The 27134-nt window shown below is 42.7% G+C and overlaps 1 protein-coding gene across 13 annotated transcripts; it reads right to left on the reverse strand.

Annotated features, from left to right (window-relative positions):
- Positions 1-2904: 2904 nt before the first annotated feature.
- Positions 2905-27013, reverse strand: ppip5k1b (diphosphoinositol pentakisphosphate kinase 1b). 13 transcript variants are annotated; one of them, XM_081699393.1, is made up of 34 exons: positions 26906-27013; positions 23407-23829; positions 22924-23119; positions 22734-22824; positions 22553-22638; positions 22226-22380; positions 22028-22129; positions 21766-21927; positions 21565-21686; positions 21265-21366; positions 20969-21055; positions 20819-20894; positions 19787-19896; positions 19288-19311; positions 18287-18372; positions 17723-17848; positions 16447-16488; positions 15562-15683; positions 15234-15416; positions 14970-15111; positions 14608-14831; positions 14294-14421; positions 13852-13966; positions 13658-13765; positions 13296-13412; positions 13000-13128; positions 12667-12763; positions 11391-11519; positions 10035-10097; positions 7934-8086; positions 5901-6038; positions 4780-4887; positions 3685-3913; positions 2905-3366 (listed from the first exon to the last, which is right to left on the reverse strand). In XM_081699393.1, exons 2-34 carry the CDS (start codon positions 23455-23457, stop codon positions 3216-3218), a joined length of 3954 nt encoding a protein of 1317 aa, XP_081555519.1. In that variant the 5' UTR covers positions 23458-23829; positions 26906-27013; the 3' UTR covers positions 2905-3215. The 13 variants fall into 13 exon arrangements, with proteins under 13 accessions (XP_081555519.1, XP_081555520.1, XP_081555522.1 ...); XM_081699394.1 differs by lacking the exon at positions 16447-16488; XM_081699396.1 differs by lacking the exon at positions 7934-8086.
- Between the last annotated feature and the right edge of the window lie 121 nt (positions 27014-27134).

A 27134-nucleotide genomic window follows, 5' to 3' on the forward strand; every position in this document is an offset into this window, starting at 1 on the left:
GGCTGTAGTGCAGTGTCCTCACCTCAATTACATACAACTAGCCACATTTTAGTAATGATTGTGGAAACCCGCTGCTGCTCACCTATAAATGAAGTCTTTCTGTGGTAAATACACTGTGCCATTTTCTATGCTGAAACAGGGTTTGAAATTACAAAGCATAACATTTTATCCCAAGCCAGGTCACAGATAACAGTGAGCTTGCTCGCCTATTCTCGCTTTATGTCTTATTTGGTTATTTTCAGAGATATATGATTCAGCATTATGTGCTGCTTTTGACATTGTATTTTTTAGAGGTTGGTTTCATTTTTCCCCCATGGAAATGGGTTAGTCTTCTTTTGAAAGAATTCCTTTTGAGATGCTTTCCGTGGCAGGGTTTTACTGTTTTCCTCTTAGCTGTGAACGCACAAGGTTGGCTGGAGGAGGTCAAAGCTGAGTTACCTCTAGGCCCACAGAGAGAGGACAGTGACTGAGATTGCTCTCTGCTCCCAACATTAAACACCAAGGACAAAATGTATTTTTGATAGTAGACCTATGCTAAAATATGATCCTGTACTGTATTCCCCACAGGTATGAATATATCTTAATATTTTGCCTTAGCGACGAGTACTGTCTGGTCTTGTTGATTAGCTGTGATTTCCATACACAGAACTGTGCAAGCAATGAATGCACTAATTTAGTTTTACTGAATGTATTGCAAGTTGCTTTGCTGGATGCTGCTTGAAGACAAAGAATTAGCTTTTATGCACAGTGAACTGTGATGGGAATGGTTGCAGAGAATGACTGAGGTGTTTTTTTTTTTAATAGATGAGTGCCGTGTGTCAAAACATTACTCTAGACTCATTGCTGTATATCAGCAGTTGCTGATTCCAATTTTAAAGAATACATTACTCTCAACAACTGAGTTTCCTCTCAAGACAACTCAGAAATGGCTTGCAGAGGGCTTTCCCTCACTCATAACACTGAATCCAGTACAAAGTACACTTGTAGGGTTTTCTCCTGAAAATGACTTGAAATGTGAAAGAAGAAATAAAAAAGAATGATGCACAACTCCTCTACTTACATAGACTTGTACATACCAATCAGACAAGCTGACAAACTTATTCTTGTGGATTGTTTTCATTTTGCGTCATTCTAGCATTGGTGTAATTCAGTACTTATCAACAAACAAAAAGACTTCAATGGTAAGATCAGTTCAGTTTCATCCTTCTAAAACCCATTCTCAAAAAGGAATGGACTCATTGGCTCATATCTCATGCCAATGCATCATTTTCTGCATGTGATCTTATTAGTTATAATCCTGAATGTACTCATTTAATAACTGAAATTAAACAAAAATACCAATTTATAAAAGGTATATTTGATCAAGCTAACTGTCTTAATAGTACTGAAATATGCATATTACTGGGCTTTGCTTCTGTTTGCCCTAAGATGTTGTTGAGAAGACGCTGTGATAGTTCCTGTTTTTTGCCGCTGTATGAATCTTGGTTCTGTTCTTCTTTAGTGCAATATTCCATACAATCTCTTTCAACTCTAAATGAAAAAATAGATTTCTGCTGATTTATTGTAAAAAAGGAACCATCCTGGTGATCATCAATTAAAAAAATTCTTCATGCCAAAACTCTGAAATTGTCTTTTTTATGATCTCACATTAGTCAGACACTTTTGGCTAGATATAATGCTGCCTTTTCAGGTTAAGCGTAAGCACATAGGAAATAACATGAAGCAGTCAGTACAACGCTGACTGGGACTGTTCTGTGATTCCAGCTCTGTAGAGCTCGTGTCAACTGAGCAGGCAAACAGGTCTGACAAGGTTTCCAGATCCAGCCAACACTAGAGAAAGTCACAGCCTGGCAATTAGCCTGCTGTTTAGGTAACCATGACAAACTTTGCCAGCTCTCACAGCCTCAACCACTTACTGCTCTCCTAAAAGCAGTTGCTATGACAACATACACTACAAGATAAACTATTAGAGTTCTGTGGGCCAGGTATCTAACTGGAGATAGATATTTTTGATAGAAAATGGCTAAGAAAAAAGAGACAAGACTATCTAGAGAGAAGTACATAATCGGATATTAGCAAAGTCTCCATCATAAACAAATCAAATGTTGCAGAACTGATTACCATTTGGATGAAAGGGAGGTAATGCACTTTTTCCTCATTTGGCCCACAATGCAGACATATCAAATGCCTGTGGGAAACTCCTTCCTACCCCTCACTGAATGAAAACCAGGAATGTGGTAGAAATTACATCACCATTTGGCTTCCTGTGAAGTCTGGATGTGACTTATTCAGAATAAACTCACTCTTTGTCCCATTGTCTCAATCTCCCCCTTTCTTTCTCCTGTACTGCACAGTCACTAGTTCAGCCAGGTTTTCATAGCAGAAGTCAATGGCATTCAGAATCTGTTACCATAGCAACGCAGCACAGCAGAGGGCAAAGCATGAGTCATCATTAGTGGATTTCAATGTCCTGAATTAAACGTTAAGCCTCTAAATGCAGCTTCAAAACTGCAAAATTCAGTTGGAAAGAATGGTAATGTCCATGTTAGTTCTAACATTATTTTAGAATTATTTTCCAGAATCTTATAATATACTGTTGTTTCCCCATCATTCCTTATAATGACTGAACAAAACTCAGAATCTCTCAAGCTGATTATGCATCATAACTTATATTAAAAAATCCACTGATCTTTACACCCATTATTTTATTAATGTAATACATTTATATATGTATTTACCTAGATCTCAAAATTAAATAAATTCAATTAAATTTCACAAGTAACACTCTGACAAGAACAGCAGCCCTTTTAGCCCTTACACTCTCACTTAGCCCTTACAGACATTACCAGAGTACCTAGGTATTCACAGAAGAGGTACAGGTCTGGCTGGCTGGAAAGTTCAGTAAAAAAAAAAAAAAAAAAAAAAAAAAAAAAGGCAAAACAAACTTGTAATACACGATAAGGCTAAGGCACAGTTGCTAGCAGAAGTACACTGCCCGATACTGTTATTATTAGGCCATACAAATCATTCTGTTTCACTCAAATCATCATCATCATCATCATCTATCATTTAAATGATTCGCATTATATATATTTTAGTCTTAAAAGAGAATGCCCAACATTAAAACATTAACCTCAGAAAATATCAAAGAAGTTATTAAAAATCTGTGCTTGGTCGACTGGCTGCAGTATAACTGTTTTCACGTATTTGTGTATTTACTGGCACCATGACTCAGCTGTAGGTGCGGGGGAGACATGTCCACTCAGCTTCCTCAAGATAAACAAAACTGCATGCTGATTGGTCTGCCTGCATCTTTTAGCTGCTGCTGAGCATGGAGTGATGTCATCGTCCAATGAAATTGCACTGCTGCAAGAAGAGGCCGACAGCTGCAATCAGCTGTGAGAAGGGACAATTACCAGTGTGTATTCCAGTCTCTTCATCTTCACACTGCTTAGTGTGGACTATAATTAAGATCTCACTCGCTCAGAACACAGAGGTATGGAAGTGCAGCTAATTAATGGATTCAGTAGTCTCTATCTGTTACCAGACAGCCCAAGTAATGCTCTTTCTCTGAAGGCAAAGCAGCTTCACATTACTAAATGAAATACACCAAATGCAAAGGTGAGCAGACCAGCAGCCCCTGTGTGGACTTCAGGAAGAAGCTGCTTGCTGATCTAGGTTTACCTTCTGCCCCCTGTACTGCTCCGAGAGAGAGAGAGAGAGAGGATCCTGGATCGGGATAGGTTTGCTGAGAGGAGATGAGTGCAGCTTGCTGCTGAAGCTGATCTCAGATCAGGATAGGCAGACTGAGGTGCAGCGTGAGGTCTACTCGCTGCTGAAGTTGAAGGCTGATGGAGGCTCCACCATGGAGATTGATGAAGGTCCTGAACTGGATGCAGCACTAGTAGGATTGCTGGTGTCTGAATGCGCGCACGCACACACACACACGCACACACACACACACACACACACACACACACACACACACACACACACACACACACAATGCAAACCCCCCCCACCCCCAAGACAAACAAATAAGCACTGGTTTAACATAAAAGTAAAGCTAGTTAATCTTTTTAATGTTCCAGTTTGCACATCCTCTCTAGTCCCACTTAACACGCGCATCTCAGACGAAACAGGATTGACCTAAATAAAGAAACCCAGTGGGGAAATGCCATAAGTCATGTTATGGAATGGCAATTAGAGCAACTCCACCATTCTAATCTGTGGAACATTCATATCCTCCAGCATGTTCCTGGTTTTCTCTGAAACAAAAGCATCATAGTAAATAGGTTACAAGCAGTCAGACAAAGCAATGGTGCACATATTGGGCAACCTAGATTTGCCTCATGCCTGCGGAGGTCAACATCCAGAGTGGATGCTGATAATACTCTGTGAAAATACATCCCAACATGACTTGTAGCTGACCGAGGCTCTAAAAGCTAAGAGCAACTAAGGCAAGTGACATGAACAGATTGTGAGGAGACAGGGGGAAGAGTCCTAATTTGGCCTTAATTCTTGGAACATTTCCCCTTTGGAGATGGGAGGAAACAGCATGTTAAGTGCATCTTAGTTTAAGGCCCACACAGACGGGTTCATTTTTGTTTCCATGTCTGGTGGCAGACACTCAAGAATGCTGGGTATGTTGGAGCATAGCTGTCTCCGGGCAGCTGGCTGGATCCTGCAGCCTGGGGATGGTATGACCTGATGGGGGAGTCGGATGATTCCTGGAGCCCCGGAATGGTGGCAGATTGCACGGGAGGGGGGAATACTCACACCAGACAGGCTGGGCTGGCTGTGCAGGAGCTACAGAAGAGTGGGCTCTTTCCAGACTCTCAGGCTGCATAGAAGGTTGGAACTGGGAGTCAAACATAGCTGAGAAACCTAAATGGTACAAAGGAAATGGCACATGCAGTAGTTAGATCTTTCAAATACATTTCCAAACTAACCATTTTCTTGTAACACACATTTTAAGAGTTATGGAAACTTAAAAGCTGTTAGGGGTATTCAACATTGCATTCCTATAGTCAGTTTCATGCCACTTAAATAGCTGCTGTTCATAAAGTGAAGTAGGGCATGTTGGCTCTGCAAGACCAAATGTCTGTTTATAAGCACCAAATCTGATATTTCCTCATTTTCCATCTCTGTACTGGTCATCTCTGACACTCCTGTTAGCCCATCCACCACTACACGGAACCTGTGTGTTCTTTTTAACTCGTGTCTGTCATTTGAACCACAAATTAAATAGTTGAGCAAGTCTACATACTTCCATCTCTGCAATATTGCTTGCCTGCACTCTATGATGACGTTTAAAGACTCAGATCCTGGTTGACTCATTCATTACCTCTAGGTTAGAATATTGCAGTTCACTTTTCTGTGGTATACAGTCTAAATCTCTCCACCCCCTTCAGCATATACAAAATGCTGCAGCTACTGTATTTATTGGTCCCCACAAAGAAAATCACCCCCATCCTTCAACAGTTACACTGGTTACCAATAGATAAATGAATTCAATATAAAATTCTTCTTCTAACCTTCAAAGCACTCCTTGGCCTTGCACCCTCTTATATTACTAAGTTACTCAATCCATACATTCCATCTAGCTCTTTAAGGTCCTCTGATTCAGGTCCCCTTACTGTCCCCAGGTTTATGCCTTCCACAATGGGTGGCCGGTCATTTAGTGTTGCTGCACACGCTCTCTGGAACTCCTTCTTACACCTATCCACTCCTGTTCCTCTCTTTCTACCTTTAAAATCCAGCTCTAAACCTCTTTTCTCAGTATTTCCATTCACCATGTTTGTAAAGCGACCTTGGGTTTTTGTGAAAGGCAGTATATAAATCTAACCTATTATTATTATTATTATTGCGTGCAAGTCTGTGTCTGTGCGTTTACCTACACTTCATTGTTTTGGTGAGGGTCTCATTCCTGCTTTCACACACTTTGCTGAGGAACTCATCCACTTGTTTCAGGGAGAGGGAGTTGTGCAGTGTCTCCAATGGGTAGATAGAGGGCACCATCGAGCAGCCTTCGAAACCTGCAGCACAGAGAAACAAAGGCCCAATGCCAAAGTCGTTCCTACACAGTGCACCTCTCTGCCACCAATAGCCTGCATGCTCACGAGAAGGAAGTAGGAGTGTTTGACCAACCCCTCCCTCCTGAAACGTTTCTCCACTGATGCCAAATTCATACCATGCCATTCTGGGATATGGGAGATTTGACTGAATGCCTCAGAGGGGGAAAAAACACAACCTTTTATGTTTTTGAAATGTCAGACCATCAGGCAGAGAGTAAGAGGCTTTTCTAAATCCTTCATTACCACAACACCCTTTCACTTTTTCAGAGAGAGAATTTAGGAATAAAACTCATTGGGAGTGTTGCAAAGACAGAGAGGACACTGGCACTTTGTTAAAGAAACATGGCCTAAAACACCTGTGTGATGTTTATGCTCAGTTGCATCATTTGTGTTACATACACACATGGTAAGAGTTTCTTCAGAAGACTTTTTTTTTCCCCCAGATATTACAGCTTTCATATCAACACAATCGACATGAAATGCCATCCTTAAGCACAGGGCAATGGCTTTTGTTCAGTCATTTATCTCACACATGAGAGAGCTACAACAGTAAAGCAGTGTTCCTCACTGAAATAAACATAAAATGACCTGGGAACAAAAATGGGTGTTTCAACAGAATACAGAGAGAGAGGCACCTGTTCCATAGATTGTATATGAGTTGTCCCCTGGAGCTCACTTTTATGCAGCTCTCCTATTACCAAGGTCAATTGTGGCTTGTTTCCCCACTAACTAATTTCCTCCCATTTAACATTTCACACCATAAAGCACTGTTAGCATCACCACATTAAGCATGAGGTTCTGTGTACTGGCAACCTGCTTGAGTGAGTAATGCACCAATTAAAAGAGTTAAATGGGTTATCAGTCTCATGGCTCCCTGTAATGTTATGTCACTGTAGAAAATGTGATTTCAGTTTGTTTTTTTTGGCACGTGCCATTGGGAGGGTTAATGGAGTCAGACACTACCTGCTACAAGTCGTGATGGCAATGCTGGGAAGATGATGTGTCCTTTGAAAGGTATGGAAACTACTATGCTGGGGGACATGGATTTCACAATCTCTTTAGTTCAAAACCAGAACTAGAACATACTGAGAAGATCTGTCTGGACTTCAGATAGCACAGCAAAGGATTGCCACCTCACGGAGGTTCAGGAAAGGTCCCTCCTATTCCCTCCTCTTGCACAAGGTCAGGAACCTCTTCTCAATAAAACGGCAGGTTGTCTCTCATTCAGCTGACACAGTAAATACAGCTGAAAAAAATACCACTTCACTAGACTGCAGCATTTACATGTAGCAGACCGAGGTGTGCAGAAAACTGATGGAAGGATTGAATGAGAGGGTGGATAAATAGTGCATAAAGAGGAAAGGGGGCGAGAGAAAAGCAGGGGTAAACAAGCAGTCTTAACTGAGCACATTTACAACACTGCAGCCTTTTCACCTCATCTGTGCCTGTCTGCTTAAATGGCTATTAAACCACAAAGTAATCTCAGGAATTGATCTGAACATCTTTCATTGTTACATGCCTTTGCTCAGGTCTCTACATTAGTACTGCTCAGGCGAAGTCGTCTGAAGCAGGACAGCTACACTGAGGAACCCCTTGCTTCTTGGTGTGCACCACTGTTCGCCAGCCCCTCACGCACATACTACAGCAAGCGGCACAATGAAGCAACATAGCTATGCCTTCAAATCAACAGTGGTGTAAAAACGAAGAAATCGGGCAGTGCAGGAGTGCATAATGCCGAGGTGTCAGTGCAGTGCTGCAGACTTAAACACCGTGCTGCACACTGGATTTCTTTCCAAGCCACAGCGGGGCGCATGGGAGAGATCTAAGAATGGGAAGGATTTGGGTGGGGTGCTGACCGGAGAAACAGTCGCGCGGCTCCGGCTGGGAGCACAGCCAGCTGGTGAACAGGCGGAGGTGGTAGGAGCAGCGGTGGAGGTGCTGAGACAACACAGGGTCAGCCAAGAGCCCACCCAGCAATTCAGCTACCTGCTGCTGCTCCTCTGTAGATTCTGAGGGAGGAGAGGACGAAGGAAACGACAGAGAGAGAGATTGAAGAGGAGAAAGAAAAGGGAGGAAGAGAAGAAGGAAAAAGAAAAGGTGGTTTTCAGGAGGGAGAGAAAGAAGTGAACGGAGATATGAAAGGAGGAGTGAAGCAAGCAGAGGCATAGCAGAAATGGATATAGAGGATGAGCAAGATGGGGAGGATAAGGAGGAGCCATTGGCCAGTATACAGCATGCACAGCACAGAGCCTCTTCTGGCCCAGTTCAGCAGGTGCTCATGACATCACAGCCGAGTGACTCAGCAAAGCAGATGAATTGACAAGGGCTGTGCTGTTCCTAACTAAAACATGGAGACAGTTTCATTGTCCAGATATGAAAAACCTTTGAATAACCATTTATGTATGTTTTGAGTGTTGGGGCTTGTTGTTGTCTCGTTAACAGTACAGCTTTTACAGAGTGTTTAGGTACTTCAGGTCGGAACTTGTAAGAGACATTCCGGCTCCCTGATTACAGAGGAGCCTTTACTCAACTACTACAGCTTTACCTTTGAAGCTGCCTTCATAGGACATGCCATGATGGATTTTAACCAGCATGATCATCTTTCTAAAAAAGGCACACATGGTTGCCACAATAAAGGAAAAAGTACTGGATGGAAGTACTCTTCTGTAGACCTGTCAGAACTGCATGGTTTATCAGTTTGCCACCTCTAAAACATGTCACTAAACTGAGCCAATGATAAAGTTTTCTGCGTGCTCAATGACCTGTAGGAAAAATAGACTGCAATGTAGTCTGCATTGTGGGGCAGAGGGGTACTCAAGAACTAGGCCTCTGTTCAAACTACTCCCCACGGCAGATCCACTTTTCTGTGAAATGCCCACATAAATGAGCTGACAAGTTTCTTTTGCCTCCTCTAACACACTTTTCGGCTGCACAGATTCCAGCTTCTCAAGTAACTCAGTACTGACTAAGTGCCAATTCAATTTCGTTCACTTTAATTTGGAACACCACATACGGAAATGACCAAGATAAATGACTGTAGATTTTTAACCCCCCCCAAGGAATATAACCATAGTTGCAGCAACCCAGACTGCTGCTGCTGCCAACAGTTTCTTTACAACCGGCACATCTACTCCCAGTTAGGTCGCTGTAAGCCCAGGGCTGTAGATATATGGCGACATCCTTAAAACCAAAACAACAGAGAGAAGCAGCAGATCAATGAGACCTAGCCTCTCTGCTGCAATGGGCTTTCCCAGCCCCTCCCAGAGTTCATCAGCAACAGAAGAAAAAAGAAAAAAAAAAGAACTGTGAGAAGCTTATTGACACGAGTTATCCATACTGCATGAATACCCCCAACATATTCAGCATCTCTGAGGATTACAATAATCAGCATTGGTTAACCATACTGTCGTGGACAAACAGCATGGTAAGCCCTGCCTTCATTAACAGTGGATGTTCAATTCAGCTAAAATATGGAGTGAATCACTGCTGTTCAAAATGCTAGTAGATACAGCAATAATACATTGCAATTAAATCATCCTTAGCAATGATCATTGCTTATTAAAACAAACATGAAAAAAATTGGCACAATTTAATGATTGTTAATTCTAATTTATTCAATGATAGGAGGGGGTTGAGTATATATCAGATACCAAGCACATGACAATATTTGAACACGCTAAAAAATACATCATGCAGGTCATATCTAGAAATGAGACATGCATCTAGCCAAAGGACAAAGAAAGAAAATGAGTTACAAAGGGAAGATTAGAGTCAAACATGTGACAGTGTAGTCAGACAATCCAATTTTTTAAAAGGAGGAAGAATAGGTATGAGGAGTTGGCAAAAAGCGTTTCAAAAAAGATGTCCAAATGATCACGAGACCAACAGATTGCTAAGTGCTACCACCCGTGGGCATGCAAGTAACATCAAAACACAGAGTCCAAACAGCGGACATACCATTAGTTGGATGCCTGGCATATGACACAGAAAACCTCTTTATAGCCGGCATTGAGAGCAACTCTGAGGAAATAAAAGAAGCAAGCCATGTTAAACTGCTGCAGTTACGCTTCTATTACAGCCATACACTGAGAACTAACTGACACCAGCAGGAATGCGTGCATGCGTGTGTGTATACACATTACACAACCCTTTGCCCCAAAGCTTTTGGGCCTAGTCCAACTCAAATATAAAAAACATCAAAAAATAACGTAACATTGTGCATGCAGTACACTTGATGTAAAACAGAGATAATCAAAAGTTATATAATATAAACAGTCCCCTCTACCCTTTGTTTTTGTTAGAACGGTATGACATGGCACTATTTTGAGTAGAACGTAAGCAGTCCATTATGCCACAGGTCTCAGTGCAAGCAACACAGTGACACCCTGTGGACAAACCTGTAAAAGGCGCAAAACCGACGCAACCAGTCCCTGGGATAACAAGGAAGTGAAAAAGTTCATCTGGACGGTAGAACATCACTCCCACTGCTAAATTGACATCAGCAAATGATTGATTTTTTTTTTCTTTTCCAAAAACATTAAAAGAAAGTACAACAGAGCCCTCTGCACAACAAACCCAGCTATTTAGGCTACAGCAGGACTGATCCATTTAGGTACAATCACAATCGTATTCATAGAAGCCTTGAACTTTGTCTCGTGGGAATAAACTAGCGCTATGTGAACCACAAATGAGTTGAAACAGGAACCACATGCAAACAGTCTTATAAATAAATAAATACTTTCTTTACAGATATGTTAAATGTACACACAGGCATGCAAATGCACTCAATCAGTTTACTTCCAGATGCAAATTAATGTGCTAGAGACAATCCCCCATGCAGTGCTTCAGGGTCAACGTTTTAATGATTAATAAATGAGACCTGAATTAGTCATGAAACGTGTCATAGTGAAGTTGCACTGAGCAGCTGGATGAGATGAAGGGCTAGGTAGAGGATGTGTTTACAGCATTTGGTGCACCCAAGGGAGCAGGGAGTTCAAGGCTGAAGCCATTAGCGCTGGAGTGGTAAGCTCAGCCCTGAAGTTCAGAGAGAGGAAACAAGTAAGTGGCAAAGATCCAGGAGGTAATGCGTAGAGGCTCCAAGGGTCGGGTCCATGCAAAAACTCAAAGGCCTTGTATGGGATAGGGCAAAGTGGAATGGGGAGGGAGAGTGGATGGGAAACGGACTGAAACGGAAATAGAAACTGAATGGGAATATAGAGAAAGATCTGAATCTGGATTTCAAGGATCTGGATTTCTATCTCAGAGCCCATATGCTTCACTAAAGGCAGAAGACATGGGTTGTCAGGGACATACCGTGCCTACTAGACTGCCTCCTGGGGGAGGTGGCCTTTTTGCGCTGGGCTCTGGCTAGCTCTCGTAGGTTAGGGGCACTGGAGGACACCCCTCGGAAGGAGGCACTGAAGAGGCCCGTGTGCAGGGATCCTGTGAAGGGTTGGAAGAGACCATTGGGGATGGGGGTGGAGCAAGGAGGAAGGGAGAGGGTTGATGGCAGTTAGTTTTCACTACTGAACATGCAGTGGATGTTTTGCTCAGGAACAAGCTCACCTGAGCTGTTTTGTTGATATGCTCATTAAGCCACAAACCTGCATGTCTCCTAGCCCAAACTAAGGACAGCCACCAGCTACTAGCTCATTAGAGAGGTCAAGTGCAATGACATATGCAGGATGTCACAGGAACAAAGTGGTTGAGCACAGCGTGAAGTGTGCGTACGATCGACATGCTGAAACACCGCCGAGTGTAAAACCAAGCAGCTATTTGGAGAATGACAGCAGCTCAGAGCATTCCCCCTTTGGGTCATCCCCAACACTCCCCATGCCCAGCCAGTCTGAACTGCTATCAGCTAGATTCAGAGGCACTGAAGGGATTCATTTCATCCTGGTGTGAGAAACAGGCCCGATGCAACATGCACACTGTTACAAATGAGCACTGCAGAGACAAGCACTCTCCAACTCAGTTTAAATAGTACAGCTGTAATGAGACAGCAAATAAAATCTCCTTTTTTTAAAAACACACTCAGTAAATTTATGATTGAGACAACTGATAACTCCAAAATGATAAGTCCTGTAGGAACACAGTTGTACCTTTATGTTTTCATAAATCAAGGAAATCTGATGTGAGATTCTACTTGGGTATTGCCTGACTTGCCTGGCCACAAGGTATTGCTTTGTTCATAATGAAAAAAAAAAAGTGTGGAACAGAAATGATTTGTCCAGAAATCTGTCTAAACATAGCTTGCAACATTTTACTGGCCTCGGTATGCGCACTGGGAACACGCTAGCGTGTTAAAGAAATGGGTTATAACTGGAGGAATGCTTTGCACTGTTTCACCTCTTCAAAGTTTTCTGACGGGAACAGGACAGACAGGAATAGCACTCAGTGTGCTGCCAGCAGCCGAATTTAGATCACAACTGGCAACTCGAGTAGATCTGAGCTGCTGTGGGTAAAGTATGAGCTGCCCTCCAGCCTTAGAAGTGCCTTGTCACTGCCTAGTGGACGCCAGTGTTTCTGGAGGTGCCAGGTAACGAGTGACCACAGACGCTGCTGGGATAGAAAGATGCGCCATACGCACCCAGGCCACTGGACTTCACCTCAGGGGACTGGCGGGAACATGAGGGGAATATACGATAGATGGCTCCACTGAAGGAAGTGCTGCACTCAGAGAGGACCTGTGGGGATAGGACACACACACGGACACACACACACACACACCTCCTAAATGACAAGTTTACCCAGCTGCTTCTTTTGCCCACATCTCAAACTTGAAAGATTAAGGTCTGGCAATAACTATATGTTAACAATAGACATAGATTGAAGATATTTTTCATTAAAAATGCATATTTTTGTTATTGTTTATGTCTCAACAAAGTGCTTTTGCAGGCATATGCAGGCTGAAGGTCCGTACCTCCATGGAGCCAGCCTTGCGGTTGGCAAGCAATGGCGACTTCCTGTGGATGCTCAGGGGCTCCGTGAGTGCAGTGTGATCAGGCTCATCCTTAGACAAATCCTCCAGACTGCCCAGGTCCTCTTGACTCTACAGTCATGCCGACATTAATAAGGCTGAACCATCTACTCAGTAATCTCATGTAACGTTTAAGATTTGGGTAGGTAATGTGATGCTGGATTAGTACAAAATCAATGAACACAGCACTGAAGCACAGTAAGGGTTTTACTGTCTACAGTACACAGACTCCCACACACCTTAGCAGAGGCAGGGCGGAACCCAAAGCCCATTGGTGCATTCTCCTCATCTGGGCAGACCTTGACCCCCGGACTGAAGTGCAGCTCTACATGAAAGCGCTCTTCTGAAGATGGATCCTGCACACACACACACACACACACACACACACACACACACACACACACACACACACACACACACACACACACACACACACACACACACACACACACACACACACACAAACACACACACAAACACACAAACACACACACAAACACACACACACACACACACACACACACACACACACACCATGAGATTGCCTGTGAGTGAGGGCAATCAGTTAAAAGAGACGATGTAAGTGGACTTTGGAGTTTACCTTATTGTTGTCTTCATACAGCATAATGACTATCTGAGTCATGTAGTTGAGTTCAGTTACAGCACTAAGATAGTCCATGGCCTGCTTCCACTGTTCATCCTTCCCCTCCTAAATCAAACACATGAACACACAAATGTCCTTGCATGCACACACTCAGTGAATGTGTGGAAAGTCTAGGATGAGCTTCTACTGACATTGAGAAGGCCTCCGTAGCGGAAGATGCTGAGCAGGGAGTGCACGTGGCTCTCACTGGTGAAGTAAAGCCGGGTACGCACGTGGCGACCCGGAGACATCACGCCACGCGAGTACCTGAACCACCAGGGGGAGTGAAAGCACATCCTGATCACTCACACGGGTTCACAAGGACAAATCCTGGTTCCCCACAAGCAGACCGTTAGTTTGCATGCGCGCGCATACACACATGCACGCACTTAACTATTCCAAAACACATTCGGAGAGGAACAAAAGGTCTACTTTTTGCAGTGGGTTTTAAGTAAAATAAAGTAAGTAAAACATGCTCTGCATAACGCTCTGTTGAACTTGTCATGGTTTTTTTAATTGCTCGGTGTTGCATTATAAACCACATTGCCTGAGTGGGATTTAAGAGTTGTACTGCAGTCCAGCAGAGAGGCTTACAGTGGGTGGAGCTTGTTGACAGCCTCATCCTCATGAGTCCTCTGCAGGTCCAGCTGGATCTTCCTAAACAGTGGCAGGCAGTATGCACTGGCAATGTCCAGCTTCTCCAGTTTACTAATCCCATACTCCTATGGTACAGACAGAAAGAGACAAATACAGAAATACAAGAACAAGAAAGAATATCAGGAACACAGATGGGAATCAAACAGACAAGACAAATAAAACAATACAGCAAAGATTGCTCACCAAAAAAAAACAACAACAAAAAAAACAAACCTCAAGGAAACAAACAGAAAATGTGCCAGCTCCTCTACCTGAGGAATGATGATGTCGGCAAGTGCCCGCGACAGCCGGAAGAGCTCCAGCGTGTCCTCCAGACCCAGCGAGCTGTTGTGCTGCGTGTCGTACTTGATGCAGTCGTAGATGTCTGGGATTTTGCTGATGTCGTAGCGGCCATTCTTCATGCGGAAGTCCCTCTCCAGCTTGGACCAGCGTTGTAACATCAGCTCTAGGGTCTCGCTGTGGTACAACTGCAGGCCTGAAAGCATGCAGCTCAATTTACACATGCCATAAAACCCTCAAAGCAGCCAATGGGTTCTAATAAAGCAAGCGGACCATCTCCAAACAAGCTCAGAGCAAAGAACAACTGGCCCAAAGGGTGGAGAGGCACACGCACTCGCGGATTTGGGGTCCTCCAGCCGGCTGCGGATCTGACGGGTGAGGCTTTGGATGAGAGCGTAGACCTTGTCACATGTCCTGACAGGATTCTGGATGATCTTCATGGAGTTTAGCAAGGAGGGGCTGCTAGTCGGAGCCAGCTGCGTATAACAGTATTGAGAGGGTGACATCTCAAATCGTGCCCAGTGACATGAGGAAACCATTCAAAGGACTGCACAGATAGCAGTGTGAGGAAAAGAGACTGGCAGGCAGAGTTGAGCACCTTCTGGTAGTCTTCCTCCGTGAAGTCCTGGTCCTTCTGCATAATGTCGTGCAGACGAGCTTTGACACGCTGCTGGCAGTCGGTGAGCGAGTCGCTGTCACTGTCCAACAGGCCATTCATGTTGGCGCTCTTCACCATCTGCACCAGGATGGGGGTGAGCTCACCCTCCAGTGCCAGCAAGCCCTGTGCAGACAGACACAGGCACATGCAAACACAGGCAAACGCAGACAAACGCAGACTCAGTCAAACAGGTGCATGTGTGCACACAAAACTTGTGTAAAGCACTAATGTAGTACACACACACACACACACACGCACACACACATACCTTTGCAAAGGCTGCAGCAGTCATCTGCACGCGTCCCTCATCTGAGGCATAGATCTTGAGGTCATGGCGGTAGGTGCTGTGTAAACGCAGAAGGCCACAGCCAGGGAAGCCTGCGTAGTCACCTGCAAGAGCAGAGAGGTGGTGGTATTGCTACAGGACATGGTGCTGAGATCTAACACACACACACACACACACACACAGCAAAAACTGAGCATCATTCCCCAGCTGTTCTGTAGGTACGTTAGCCTCCCTGAGAGTTCGGCTTGCTTGATGCTAATAATGAACACATGGGTGTAGGATGTTATACATGAGGACAGTATAAGATAGAAGTATAAGCTTTCACTGACCAAAAATTACACTTTCAGTGCAATTCATGCAAATCTGAGCCATGAAAGAGAAAAAAAACAAACAAACAAAAGTATTTTAAATGAAACCACTGTCAGATTCAAGAATATCCATAACTTGAACAAAATAATGGATATGAACATAAGAATCCATTGACTTTGGTGTTGGTTGTCAAGAAATATGATTATCGAGTTCAACTATTTTACTAAACAAAACAACCCATGGTCTTTTGTACATCATACTGCTTGACAAATTACAGGATCATTTAGGAGTCATGATAACCAATGTCCAGGTCATGGAATCTTCTGCACAGTCCACAAGCATGACATCCCCTGATACCATTTAGACAAGACAAACAGGATTAGTTCATATGGCTGCTGACAAAACAGGATTAGATGGGCTGTGTGTTTGCTAAAGTATGAAATGATGAAAAAAAAAGCATATAAAATCACTACCTCACTCCCACACTGGAAAGATCACGCTCAAACACTACCCTGGAAAGATCATTCCCACACTCCCATACTGGGAAGCCCTTCTTACCACAGTCAATAGGGGATTCACAGTCCAGGGGTCTGCAGCTATCTAGTTTATAATTCAAGACAAGAGAAGAGCCAAAATCAGCTGGTAGTGCCGAACGTTCCTCTCCTCTGAACACACACCATGACTCAGTAGGAGACTGGGAAACAGCCTGAGTGGTTAGTTATTCTTATTCAGCAGCCAAAGTTGTTAAGACAACTTTCAAAACTACCCAAAAAGGAAATAAAGATCTCATTTTCACTTACAATACTGGGCACAGCAGGAGATGCATGCAGCAAAGGAAGGATTGCGTGTGGAGAATCCAGGCAAAACAGTTATTTAGAGAAATTGTTTAAAGTTCAACATAAGAGCTTGTTATTCACTCTTTACACAATAATTACTCTATAAAATTACACAAACACTAAATCTAGCATATAATTGCACATTGATATGAAGAAACTATGACAGAAGAAAAATCCTTTAAACGCCCACAAAACTATGTAAACTAGTAAAACAATATAACCATGAGACTCAGGTTTATGAACAAATTCACACATTCCTAAATATGTGAAATGTTCTGATATAGAATTATAAAAATGTTTCCTTTAGTTAAAGATTAGTATCTTTAAACTTCACCGTTACAAATTTAAATAATGTGATCTTCCCAAAGACTACAGTACATGTTAAAACACTTCATCCAAGCCAGTGTGCATCAGGACCAGCATTCAATAAGGTCAATGACTGTATTATTGTGAATACATTTATCTCATGCTAACTACCATATTTTTTGCAACATTGTATGTACGAAACACCTTAGCAAATCAAGGCCTGGACTGAAAAATCAGAAAAGTGTGTTCATGCTTGTTATGAAACTCTTAGCTCTTAGACCGTGCACCCAGCACGGTCCATACACCATCATTTCAACATGTCAAAATATATACACATGCATTATTTCTCTATATTAAAAAGATATTTACTTTGTGGCTGATGATCTTCCCTTTATGAACTGCAAGTTCATGTTTCCTATGTGTACCTTACATTTACGGCATTTAGCAGACACTCTTATCCAGAGCGACTTACAAAAGTGCTTTGTCATTTGCTCATAGAATATATCCAAGCACAGTATAGTAGGTTAGAATTAAACATACCAGTGAACTAGAATCCAGGGATAAATGCTGACACCTTGTCACTATGCCGATACCTTGTCACTATGTTTTAGATAACAAGCAAATTTAGGCATCCACACTGATAACTCCAACAATTATGAGCACATAAAGGGTCTTTGAGTGTGCATGTGTACCTTGCCCTCCCGGGTACATGCAGCGGAAAGCCCTGCCCAGCTCCTCTGCCTGAACACGGCCGGCGGGGGTCAGCTCCCCTCCCCACTTCAGCACCAGCAGCAGGGAAGGACCACTCATCAGAGTGTCTGTGTGTGGAGATGAACAGACACACGCAGACTTGGCAAAATGGCATGTAAAGTCATATATTATAAAAAGTAATGATCTTCATTGTAATATAATAAAAGCCATTTTATGATCATTCAAAACAAATATTTCTGATGCAACTGCCTGATATTACTTTTAACTGTGCGGTATTTTGTTTCTGGACTGTGATTTTCTTTCATTCAAAATTTCCTACCATACCTTTCTCATGCCACACGAGTGTTTTGCATTATCTCTAATCTCTTTTTGCTGGGATAACACATTTAAACTAATAAAATATACACAGAAGGAAATGAAACACGTTCATTGCCGTTTGTGCCTAATATGAATAGAGAGGCACACACACACACACACACACACACACACCCCACCCGCCCACCCATACCCACACACAAACCACCCGCCCTCCCATACCCACACACCTTCTTCTTCGCTCGATGCCTTCAGTTGGCCGTTGGGTAGATAGGTCAGCTGCACCTTCCGGTTAATCCCAGAGAAATGGCCATACCTGAAAAACACAGGGTGAGGCTCATGGCCACACAGTCACACAACCAGACCCAAGTGTTGGCCACACAGTGCCACCATCAGACCCCAGCATCAGCCACAGGCCACAGCATGACTCTCTGCTTGCTCAGGGGTGCTCAGGGGCTGCCAAGTTTCTGGAAACACATGTCAGGTGGCATGGATTACCAGCTGGCATGTGAGCAATGCCATAACTGGTGCCTTTGCCCACACTGGCCTTACAGGACTTAAATGGCAGACAGATGCTGTATTGCTTTGATGTTAAACACAATATAAAAATGTGAAAACATTCCATAGGGGGGCATCATTGCAGTAAGGGACCATCTTGAAGTTGCAGATAAAATATGTAATGGAAACAAAAATGGAATTCAAAACTATCAGAGCTGAGAGCAACATGCCAGGGATATAATACACAGGTAGAAAGAGAAAGATGTCTGAATAACCTATTTCCGTTTATCAGACATCAGATTATCATAGTTTAAAATGCTCCAAGAGTTGGTCTGGAGTCTTTGACCAAAAGGATCAAACTGACTCTAAACCAGTTTTGAAAGCATTTTTTTCAGTTCATGGAGGGTTCATCATAACAAATCAAGCACTTCCTCAGATGTTACTGTCACACAAGTGTTGACCCAAAGCCTGTTTTTTAATCAGCCTGTTAACAATAAATTAAACATCTTACATGACGTGTAAAATGTTATTAAAAGTCGGTTATTCAGAACACACTTGGGGTCACGTGCATCATAAATGGACTCCCATTGACCTCATTAGAAGGGATTTATTATAAGGATCTCCTACTTAACTCATCACTCAATTGTACAAGGCTACAGGTTAATGACTGTGAGTATAAAGGCCTTGATAAGGCAAAATGCACTTCAAGAGGCATAGGCCATGAGGTGCGTACTGATTATCGTTCAGGCTGGATTCCCTTGGGAGACAGCAGTAGAGATGAAGGGTGGGAAACAGGGGAACAGGAAGAGAGACAGGAAGGAATATAAGAAACAGAGTTCTGAAGGGTATAACAGCAGTGACAAGCTACACTGATCATCGTGACCAAACAAAGTTTTTTTCCCTGAGAATTCACATACGTAAAAACATAAAACAAATTACACAGCGATAAGCAGGACAGTAAACAAAATCAAAAATATTAATCTTAAAAAGGGAAAAAACCTTAAAACAGGAGAGCAGAGGCAAAGCAAAGGGACAGCAGTGATGTCTGAATAATTCAAAAAAAGAAAAAAAGCAGAAGGAGGAGGGACGAAAGAGACGAGGGCCGGTTAAAGCAGGGACACGAACACAGTGCTGCTGATACTGTACAGCAGGGCGGCGCTGCAGGTCAGAGCGCTGACAAACCTGGTCTCCTGAACTAATGCTAATCTGACCTTAAGTCACCGCATACTCACATCTCCAGTACAGTCTTCAGCTGTTCCAGTTTGGATTTCTTCTCCTCGATCTCGCAGTCATTGTGCTGACCCAATTCGGATAGGAGCTGACGAGCAATATCCAGCACCTCCTAAACACATAAGCCCACATGGCATGGTTTCAACAGGGACATTATCACAGGACAATGCTGCAGAACATTAGAATCATAATTGTTACTGACAAATGAGGATAAAGAGGATTCTTTTTAACAATACATGACTTGCAGCACAGTTTGCTTCGGTTTTGTTCAGAAAAGTAACGGAATATTAGCTGGTCCATAAAGTATTGGCCTCTGTAGTTCACCATACCCAATTAAATTTCATGAACAAAATATGTCCATGGGAAACTAACCAAAATAATACATGATAACCTTGATATGGGATATTCCAGTCAAAAACAACCTAGCAATGCATGTGTGCATACCACAGATTGAGCAGTCACACTCCATTGACCTAAATATGTTGATGACTACCCAGTGAAGACCTTGCCTCGGAGCTAAAAATACCGACAAATGTAGATAAACATGAGTCAAGGGCACCCTTCTCAGTTCCAGATTAAGCCTATGCCTAGACTAAAAAAATAAATAAATTCCAGTGGTGATTGACCACTGACAGACCAATTCAGTCCAAGACTAAGTTGAATCCATGCCTGTGAAGCAGGCCTTAAAGTACTGAAGAAATTAGTCATTAGAAAAGCAAATATGGAATGTTTGATGGTTACACAGGAAATGTGCAGTACTGAGCAGGACAATTCCTATTCAAATGCTGGTGTGTCAGATCATCAGCAGCAAGTAGTCTTTAGCATGATATTTAAAGCAAAATGTGAACATACTCTTTCAATTATGAACATATTCCTTTAAACGGGGAAAAAAATTAGACATTGCAAAAGACCACAAAACAAAAGCATCTCAGGCCTATTAAATTAAACAGCTCTGTAATTTTTATACAATGTTAGTGAGACCATCACTAACAGAGCTACACTGGAAGCCCGCTTCCTCATTCCATCACACCAACCTGCAACTGTTTTGGCTTCTTCAGCTTCAGCTTACCACTCTTGTAACCACCATACTTCTCAAACAGATCGAAGAACCTGAAAGAGACGCAGAAGAATGAGGCATATGAAGCTCAGCTTTTGTGTGAGTGTGTGTTAGTGTGACAACCTACAGGGCATTCCGCACTTCCATCTTCATCTTCTGTTTGGGCGTGCGGTCTCCATGTCGAATAACTGCAATCACGCAGCGGAGCTCCATCCTAAAAGACAAATGGGAACCCTATGGCATTTCTACTCTTTTGATGTAAATAAGACATATGGGAACTCTATGGCATTTCTGCTCTTTAATGTTAATAAGCCACACCCACAGAAATTACTGTCAAGCACACCTCTTCATGTTCGTATGTTATCCTCTAATGCATGAGGCACTAGATGAACTGGGTAAATGAGTGTATGGAGGGATACACACATGGTTCCTGAGGTCGTAGGGACTATAGGGATGTCCTCTGCTTCCATGGGGATGGACCAAGGGATGTGCAACTGAGGAGCCAGCTCCCGCATTACCATGTTCCTGTGGGAAGGGTTTCAGTGTGACACCAGTGCACTAAATTTACAGACAGTTCTTGAATTTGCAGAGTATTTGTTTGAGTATATGATTATACATATATGAGCACATGTTCAAGCACTATTATTAAGATGATACAAAAAGGATGAGATTATGTGAAAATAACCACAACTCTGATGTGATAAAATAAGAAGGCTCACCTACCCCAGGACTTTGGCACAGTCGTCATAGTATTTCATGGAGTTCTTTACAAAGCTAAAGCCATTTACATCACAGACAAAGGAGTGTCCATTTGCTCTGAGCAGGTCAAAACCGCATACCGTTTGCTGTGGTGAGCAGATATCAATGTCACTCAACTCAAACCTTTTGGGGTGAAATATAAACAGCATAGGAAAAACGGCACACCTTGAATGCCAGACACACTTTTCGGGCCACTAGTTTCTCCATGGCTGTGAGCATGACTGGGTAGCGGATCTCTTTGCCCTCGCTGTCTCGCTCCACCTTTCCATCCAGTGCTGGGGACTTTCGGGCTTCTGCGTGGGCATAGTCAGGTCCTACTGTGTACACCTGTCATTCGCCAGAGACAGAACAACTCTCAGTTAACTTTTAAACCCTTCACTGGTCGGTGGAGACACATGTACATAAACACCACAGCGTCTGCATGTACCTTCACATCTGTACCATCTGTAGGCATGAATTCCTCATAAATATAAGAACCAGTTTTGCGAACTGCGCTCTCGGGAGAGTACACACTGCTGCGGCTCCCAATCTAGGGCACACAATATGGTTGCATAACCCTCCTTGGAGTGAAATCAACAGAAAACATTCTAAAAGTGTGTGACAAGGAGAGGAGAGTGTACAGCACCTTCCGGAAGAGTCGCTGGCTGCCCCCTCCTGCCGGGGTCGGGTAGTAGATGTACACATTGTGGTCCTCTGCAGATACAGGCTTCTCCACAAAAGGCTTATGAAAGACTTCCCCATTCACTTCAACATGGTCTTCTCCCTCCACCAGGTTACATTCTGACATGCAAACACATACACTTTACATTAAAGACTGTTGTCATGCAGCCGAACATTGAGGTACATGCACCCCTACAGTTACATACCATTGCGTACATAAGAGAATACAGACACCCATTTGCAATGTGAGAGGTGCAAATTTCTCCATGTGCTGTGGAGTTCTCCCTGTTACCCTTGGGTCTGTCAGGGTCCCGGTTCAACACAGCGTAGCGTGGCAGGTCGATGCCCTCCTCTTGCAGAATACGATACACTTCTCTCCTACAAGTATGCAACAATCAAAGGTTTAGGCTATTCAAAACCATTAAGTTGACATATAATAGAGGCGAGGGTTGGGGACCTTTTGGCCATCCTACCTGTCCTGAATGAAATACTGCATATGGAGGTCATTGATAAGAAGGGGGTTCCTTAATTTGGCATAACTCACAGCTTTGTCCAGGGGAAATCCTACAAATGCAACAGAAAAGGCAACAAAGAATCAAAACAATTCAAAACAGGATATGTTAACGGCACTGTGTACATAATGCGTTTGTGTGTGAGACCGACCTTTGGAGTGGAAAGAGATGAGACAGTCACACAGGGGCCACTTCTCCACGGGTTCATTGAGTATAACATCCTCTGGGAAGATGACGACAGTGATGTACTCAAACTTACACAGTCGCTCCATGATTTGGGTCATGGGCTTGGAGTTGGATTTTTTCATCATGGAGCATATCCCCACCACGATCTGACGCTCAGAGGACTAGAAAGATTGAATGGAAATAAATGGTAATGTATATTAGATTAAACGATGTTTTATGATGCGATACACGCCTAATCCGTCAACTAGTGCCAGTGAATTTTTGATCTGTAAGTATTGTGAATGATATTTAAAAACCGATACATTCACTACTAACTGGCATAGTCAATTATCACTTTCATCTCAGAACAATCTACAGACAGTAGTGTACAGTGTAATTATCAAATTCTTTCACAGCTGCAAACTTACAAGACACTTCCCTCCTATATAAGCCCTCATAAACTCTTTACCAGATTGTCGTCATCCTCCTCTTCATCATAGGGATCCGAAGCATTCCTCATGTCTCTGCAGTCCAGTCCTCTATGCTCATTGCTCTCCAAACACTCCAGGAAATGGGGAACCTGTTTACTTGCCTTCTCTCCTGCCAACTTTGACTTTCCATGCACGTGTCAGCCAAATATTCCAAGTTCCACAGTATCATCGCATGCTGACAAATGCCATCAGAAGTGGGAACTTCAGGCTGGATAGTTGAAAGGGTACAGAACAGAACTGCTGATTCTCCTCAAGAGGCAATTTCAGGGGTGCTTTGTGCTGCTTCCTTCTTCTCTCTCAAGTATGACATGTCAACTTTCTAACCTAAAACCCACTTTTCAGCACTTGAAACAGCATGACTTTATTTTGGACAAAATCTGCAGTGTCCCAGACTTCTCCAGCTGCAATAAAAGAAGAGTTAACAGAGTCACAAGCAGGAAAAACAAGCTGGTGCAGGTCGACACACCCCATTTTAACAGTAAATGCAACAAGACACAAGCTGAGGAAGTCATGTGCTTTGCCCATCAATATGCTGACAACAAAGGAAAAAGAATCAAATGGCATACAGTTGGAGATATGCACGGACACTGTACACTATATCATATCATGTTTCTGCATCCATGCAGATAGCATTTGGTGTTGCGCAAACTAAAGTAGGCTTCTGTAAGGTCACGGGGACAGCTGGCAAAGTAACTTAAGCAAATGCTAACTAGCCTGAACTATACTTTAACTCGCCTTTCCACTGCCCTAAAACATTATCTACAATTACAAGCAGAGTACATTTTTCCACCCTCATACGGCAGCTTTGAGGACTGGGTGTGTGTGTGTGTGTGTGTGTGAGTGAGTGAGTGAGTGAGTGAGGGAGTGAATAATGCACAGAGCCTGGGAACAGCCTTAACAGCCTCCATCTCTGAGAAAAGCCTGAGAGAAGAGAGGGAGGGTGACCAAATACTGAAGTTCACGGTTCCTAAAGATAACTCACTGCTCCTGCTGAGGGCCAACAGGCAATGTTATGGTGAGAGGAAGCTGTTCTCAGTAAGCCAAGGTCAGGCGTCACTAACACAGATAAATTTATAAATATATGTAGGAGTAATTACTAGCATCCTCAGAGAAGCAACAGCACATTTGGTGATGCTTTAAAGGTCGCAAAGATGATCTGCATATGCCAGCCAAACGTGCTGCATATGTTAGCACTATGTTGTACCAACTTAGGGATGTCTAGCCAAAGACTTTTCACTGGCACTGAATGACAAAATTCCAAAGTGTCACTGTGATTGTGAGAGGTGGCGGTGCTAATGAGTACACACTATGCATTACATTCAGCACTAATGATTACATGTCTGAAGGTCTTTGTTACAGGACCTGTTCTATTATATTAAGTCTCTGTTTACACTATCAAATTCAGACATGAACTTACTTACTGGCTTGATGGTCTCGCTGTCTATCATGTCAATGCATGCACTGAGCTTAGCCAAAGGGTAAACCAAATGCTTTACTCCAACAAACTGTGGCCACTGAATAAATATTAAGTGAACCTACCTTTCTATTAGTCAAATTCTCTGCCTGGAACCCTTCTCAAATAAATCAGAAAATCTTCTCTAAATTTCCTCTCATTGTCAACAAGATATTACCAGTGGATCAGTGGCCGTACGCTGCAGTAGACCTGGGCCTCTGAACAGAGCAAGCAGCCACTCTCAGTACACTCTGGACTTCCAGATAACCATTGCTAAATACCACTGCTGGGATTTAAAAGACAGCCAGTCCTTGAACTGCTTTGATGTCATAAATAGCTATCACTACAACACAACAGAACAATCATGCCACAACTCCCCCCCCCCCCCCACTATTGTTTCAGATATTTCTTTTAGCATGTTACTAATAATTAAAATATGTATGGTAACATGGGATTAAGTACCTCCAGGGTTAAAGAGAAATTACTGAAAAAAGAGGCAGACATTACTGGAGGAAGAAAATGCAGGTTTCCTTTTTTTAAATTGACGAAATTTTCCCCTAAAGGGATCATCATCTTTTCCCTCTGTACAATACCATGCAACCGCAGGCAACATAGTTCATGCAGGGGATAGACAGTTTCATTTTATGCTGTCAGACTACTAACAACCAACTCTAAAGTATAAGATATATGTGCAACTATTAATGACGTTTCATGATTAACAGTCTATTCATTTTAAATTATCCATGATTTATTAGGTGTACAGATATTTAAATCTGCAGTATTTTAAATCATCCTATAATGAGGGACTGTTTCAGCTTCCCTAATTAAAACACACACCCTAACTACAAACCAAATCTAAAAGATATTTTTTAAATGTTATATTATTTTAAAATAATTTGTTGGCCGCTAGACAGAGAGTGCACATAAAACTAATCTTTTTTTAAAGAAAGTTCATTATTTCCTGGGAGATGTGGTCTTTTCCCTCATTGCACCCTATAACACAACCAGGGGCAAGACAATGACATAAAAAGGAGTGATGAAACATTTCACTGACTATATACACAATTAGGCTGCTGACCAGATGGCTATATATAATTAACCAGGTGTTTAACCACGTTTGACATATGTGCAAGAGAAAAGGTCATACACCCATAACCAAGTGAATCACCCCAAAATAATCTGTCTACCACAAATGCAGTTCTCAGGCCTACTGAATTCTCTCACAGGTACTAGTAGTGCAAGAAAGTCAGACATCTTGCACTGATATAGTGAAACTCATCCTTGAAATGACCCAAAGCAAACGACTGGGTAGGCTGCCGAATGCATATGCAGGCAACGCTGGAATGAATCTTATAGGTGGGGAGAGAGGAGCGGGTTCGGTCGGGTGGCGGGTACATTTTTACATTACCTCAAACGACCCGGATGCGTAATGCTCTTGGAGAATAATGGAATAGTTTCGATTCCAGGCGTCTTTTCATAGGAATGATAATCAGGTGGGGACGTACATTATTTGATATGTCTGGCTTTCAATCTGTAGTTCTCACCAAGGATGCTATTTATATAGACAAAGGCAGTGCGTTATAACACTAAGTCACATACAGAAATATCCTTCAAGGACGCTTTCTGCCTGCGCGTAACAGACAGGAAGTTGAAACTGTTGCTGCAATAAGAAAATGAAATTAGTTTATTTGAATATTCTATTGCCCCAAAATGAAAAGAAAAAAACAAACAAACATTCACAAAGTTTAGTTATCCACCGACTAATTAATAAAAACGTTATTCACAACTTTATGTTCACGGGGCAGTGCCAAAAGCTTGACAGCTAGGACTTTAAAACAAGAAGTAACGTTAGTAAACCCCGCCCCGCCTCTCAACCCAGTTGGCTCCCCTTAGTCTCAGAAGAAATATATTAAATTGTGTTCATCTTCCACAATGTCTGCATCATAAACAACAGCATAGTAGCGAGTAACGGAGAACAACAACAAGAACAACAAAAAAAGTTACCGTGACGACAGGATACTCACTTTTGGAGAAAGGGCTTGTTTGATCACAGTGGTAACTTCCCTTTCCATTAACAATATAAAGTGAGAAAAAAAAAAACATTGCCATGCTACTTCTTTCGTCTGAGTTACGGAGACTATAGACAAATGACTGCCACCTACAGCACTGGCGATCCAGGTAGCTCGTCTATTTCAGACAACCATAAACAATCAACGCAGATTATGCGAATGATAAAACACGTCCTTATTTTCT

This window comes from Electrophorus electricus, chromosome 16 (assembly GCF_041902795.1).
Source record: "Electrophorus electricus isolate QZ-2024a chromosome 16, ASM4190279v1, whole genome shotgun sequence".
Lineage (NCBI taxonomy): Eukaryota > Metazoa > Chordata > Actinopteri > Gymnotiformes > Gymnotidae > Electrophorus > Electrophorus electricus.

Coding starts and splice junctions, on each gene's coding strand:
- ppip5k1b (XM_081699393.1), bottom strand. CDS start 23,457: ATGAGGAATGCTTCGGATCCCTATGATGAAGAGGAGGATGACGACAAT. Junction 12,764..12,999: donor GCAAGGCTGGCTCCATGGAG/GTACGGACCTTC, acceptor CTATCCCCACAG/GTCCTCTCTGAGTGCAGCAC. Junction 6,039..7,933: donor GCCGCGCGACTGTTTCTCCG/GTCAGCACCCCA, acceptor TCTGTGCTGCAG/GTTTCGAAGGCTGCTCGATG.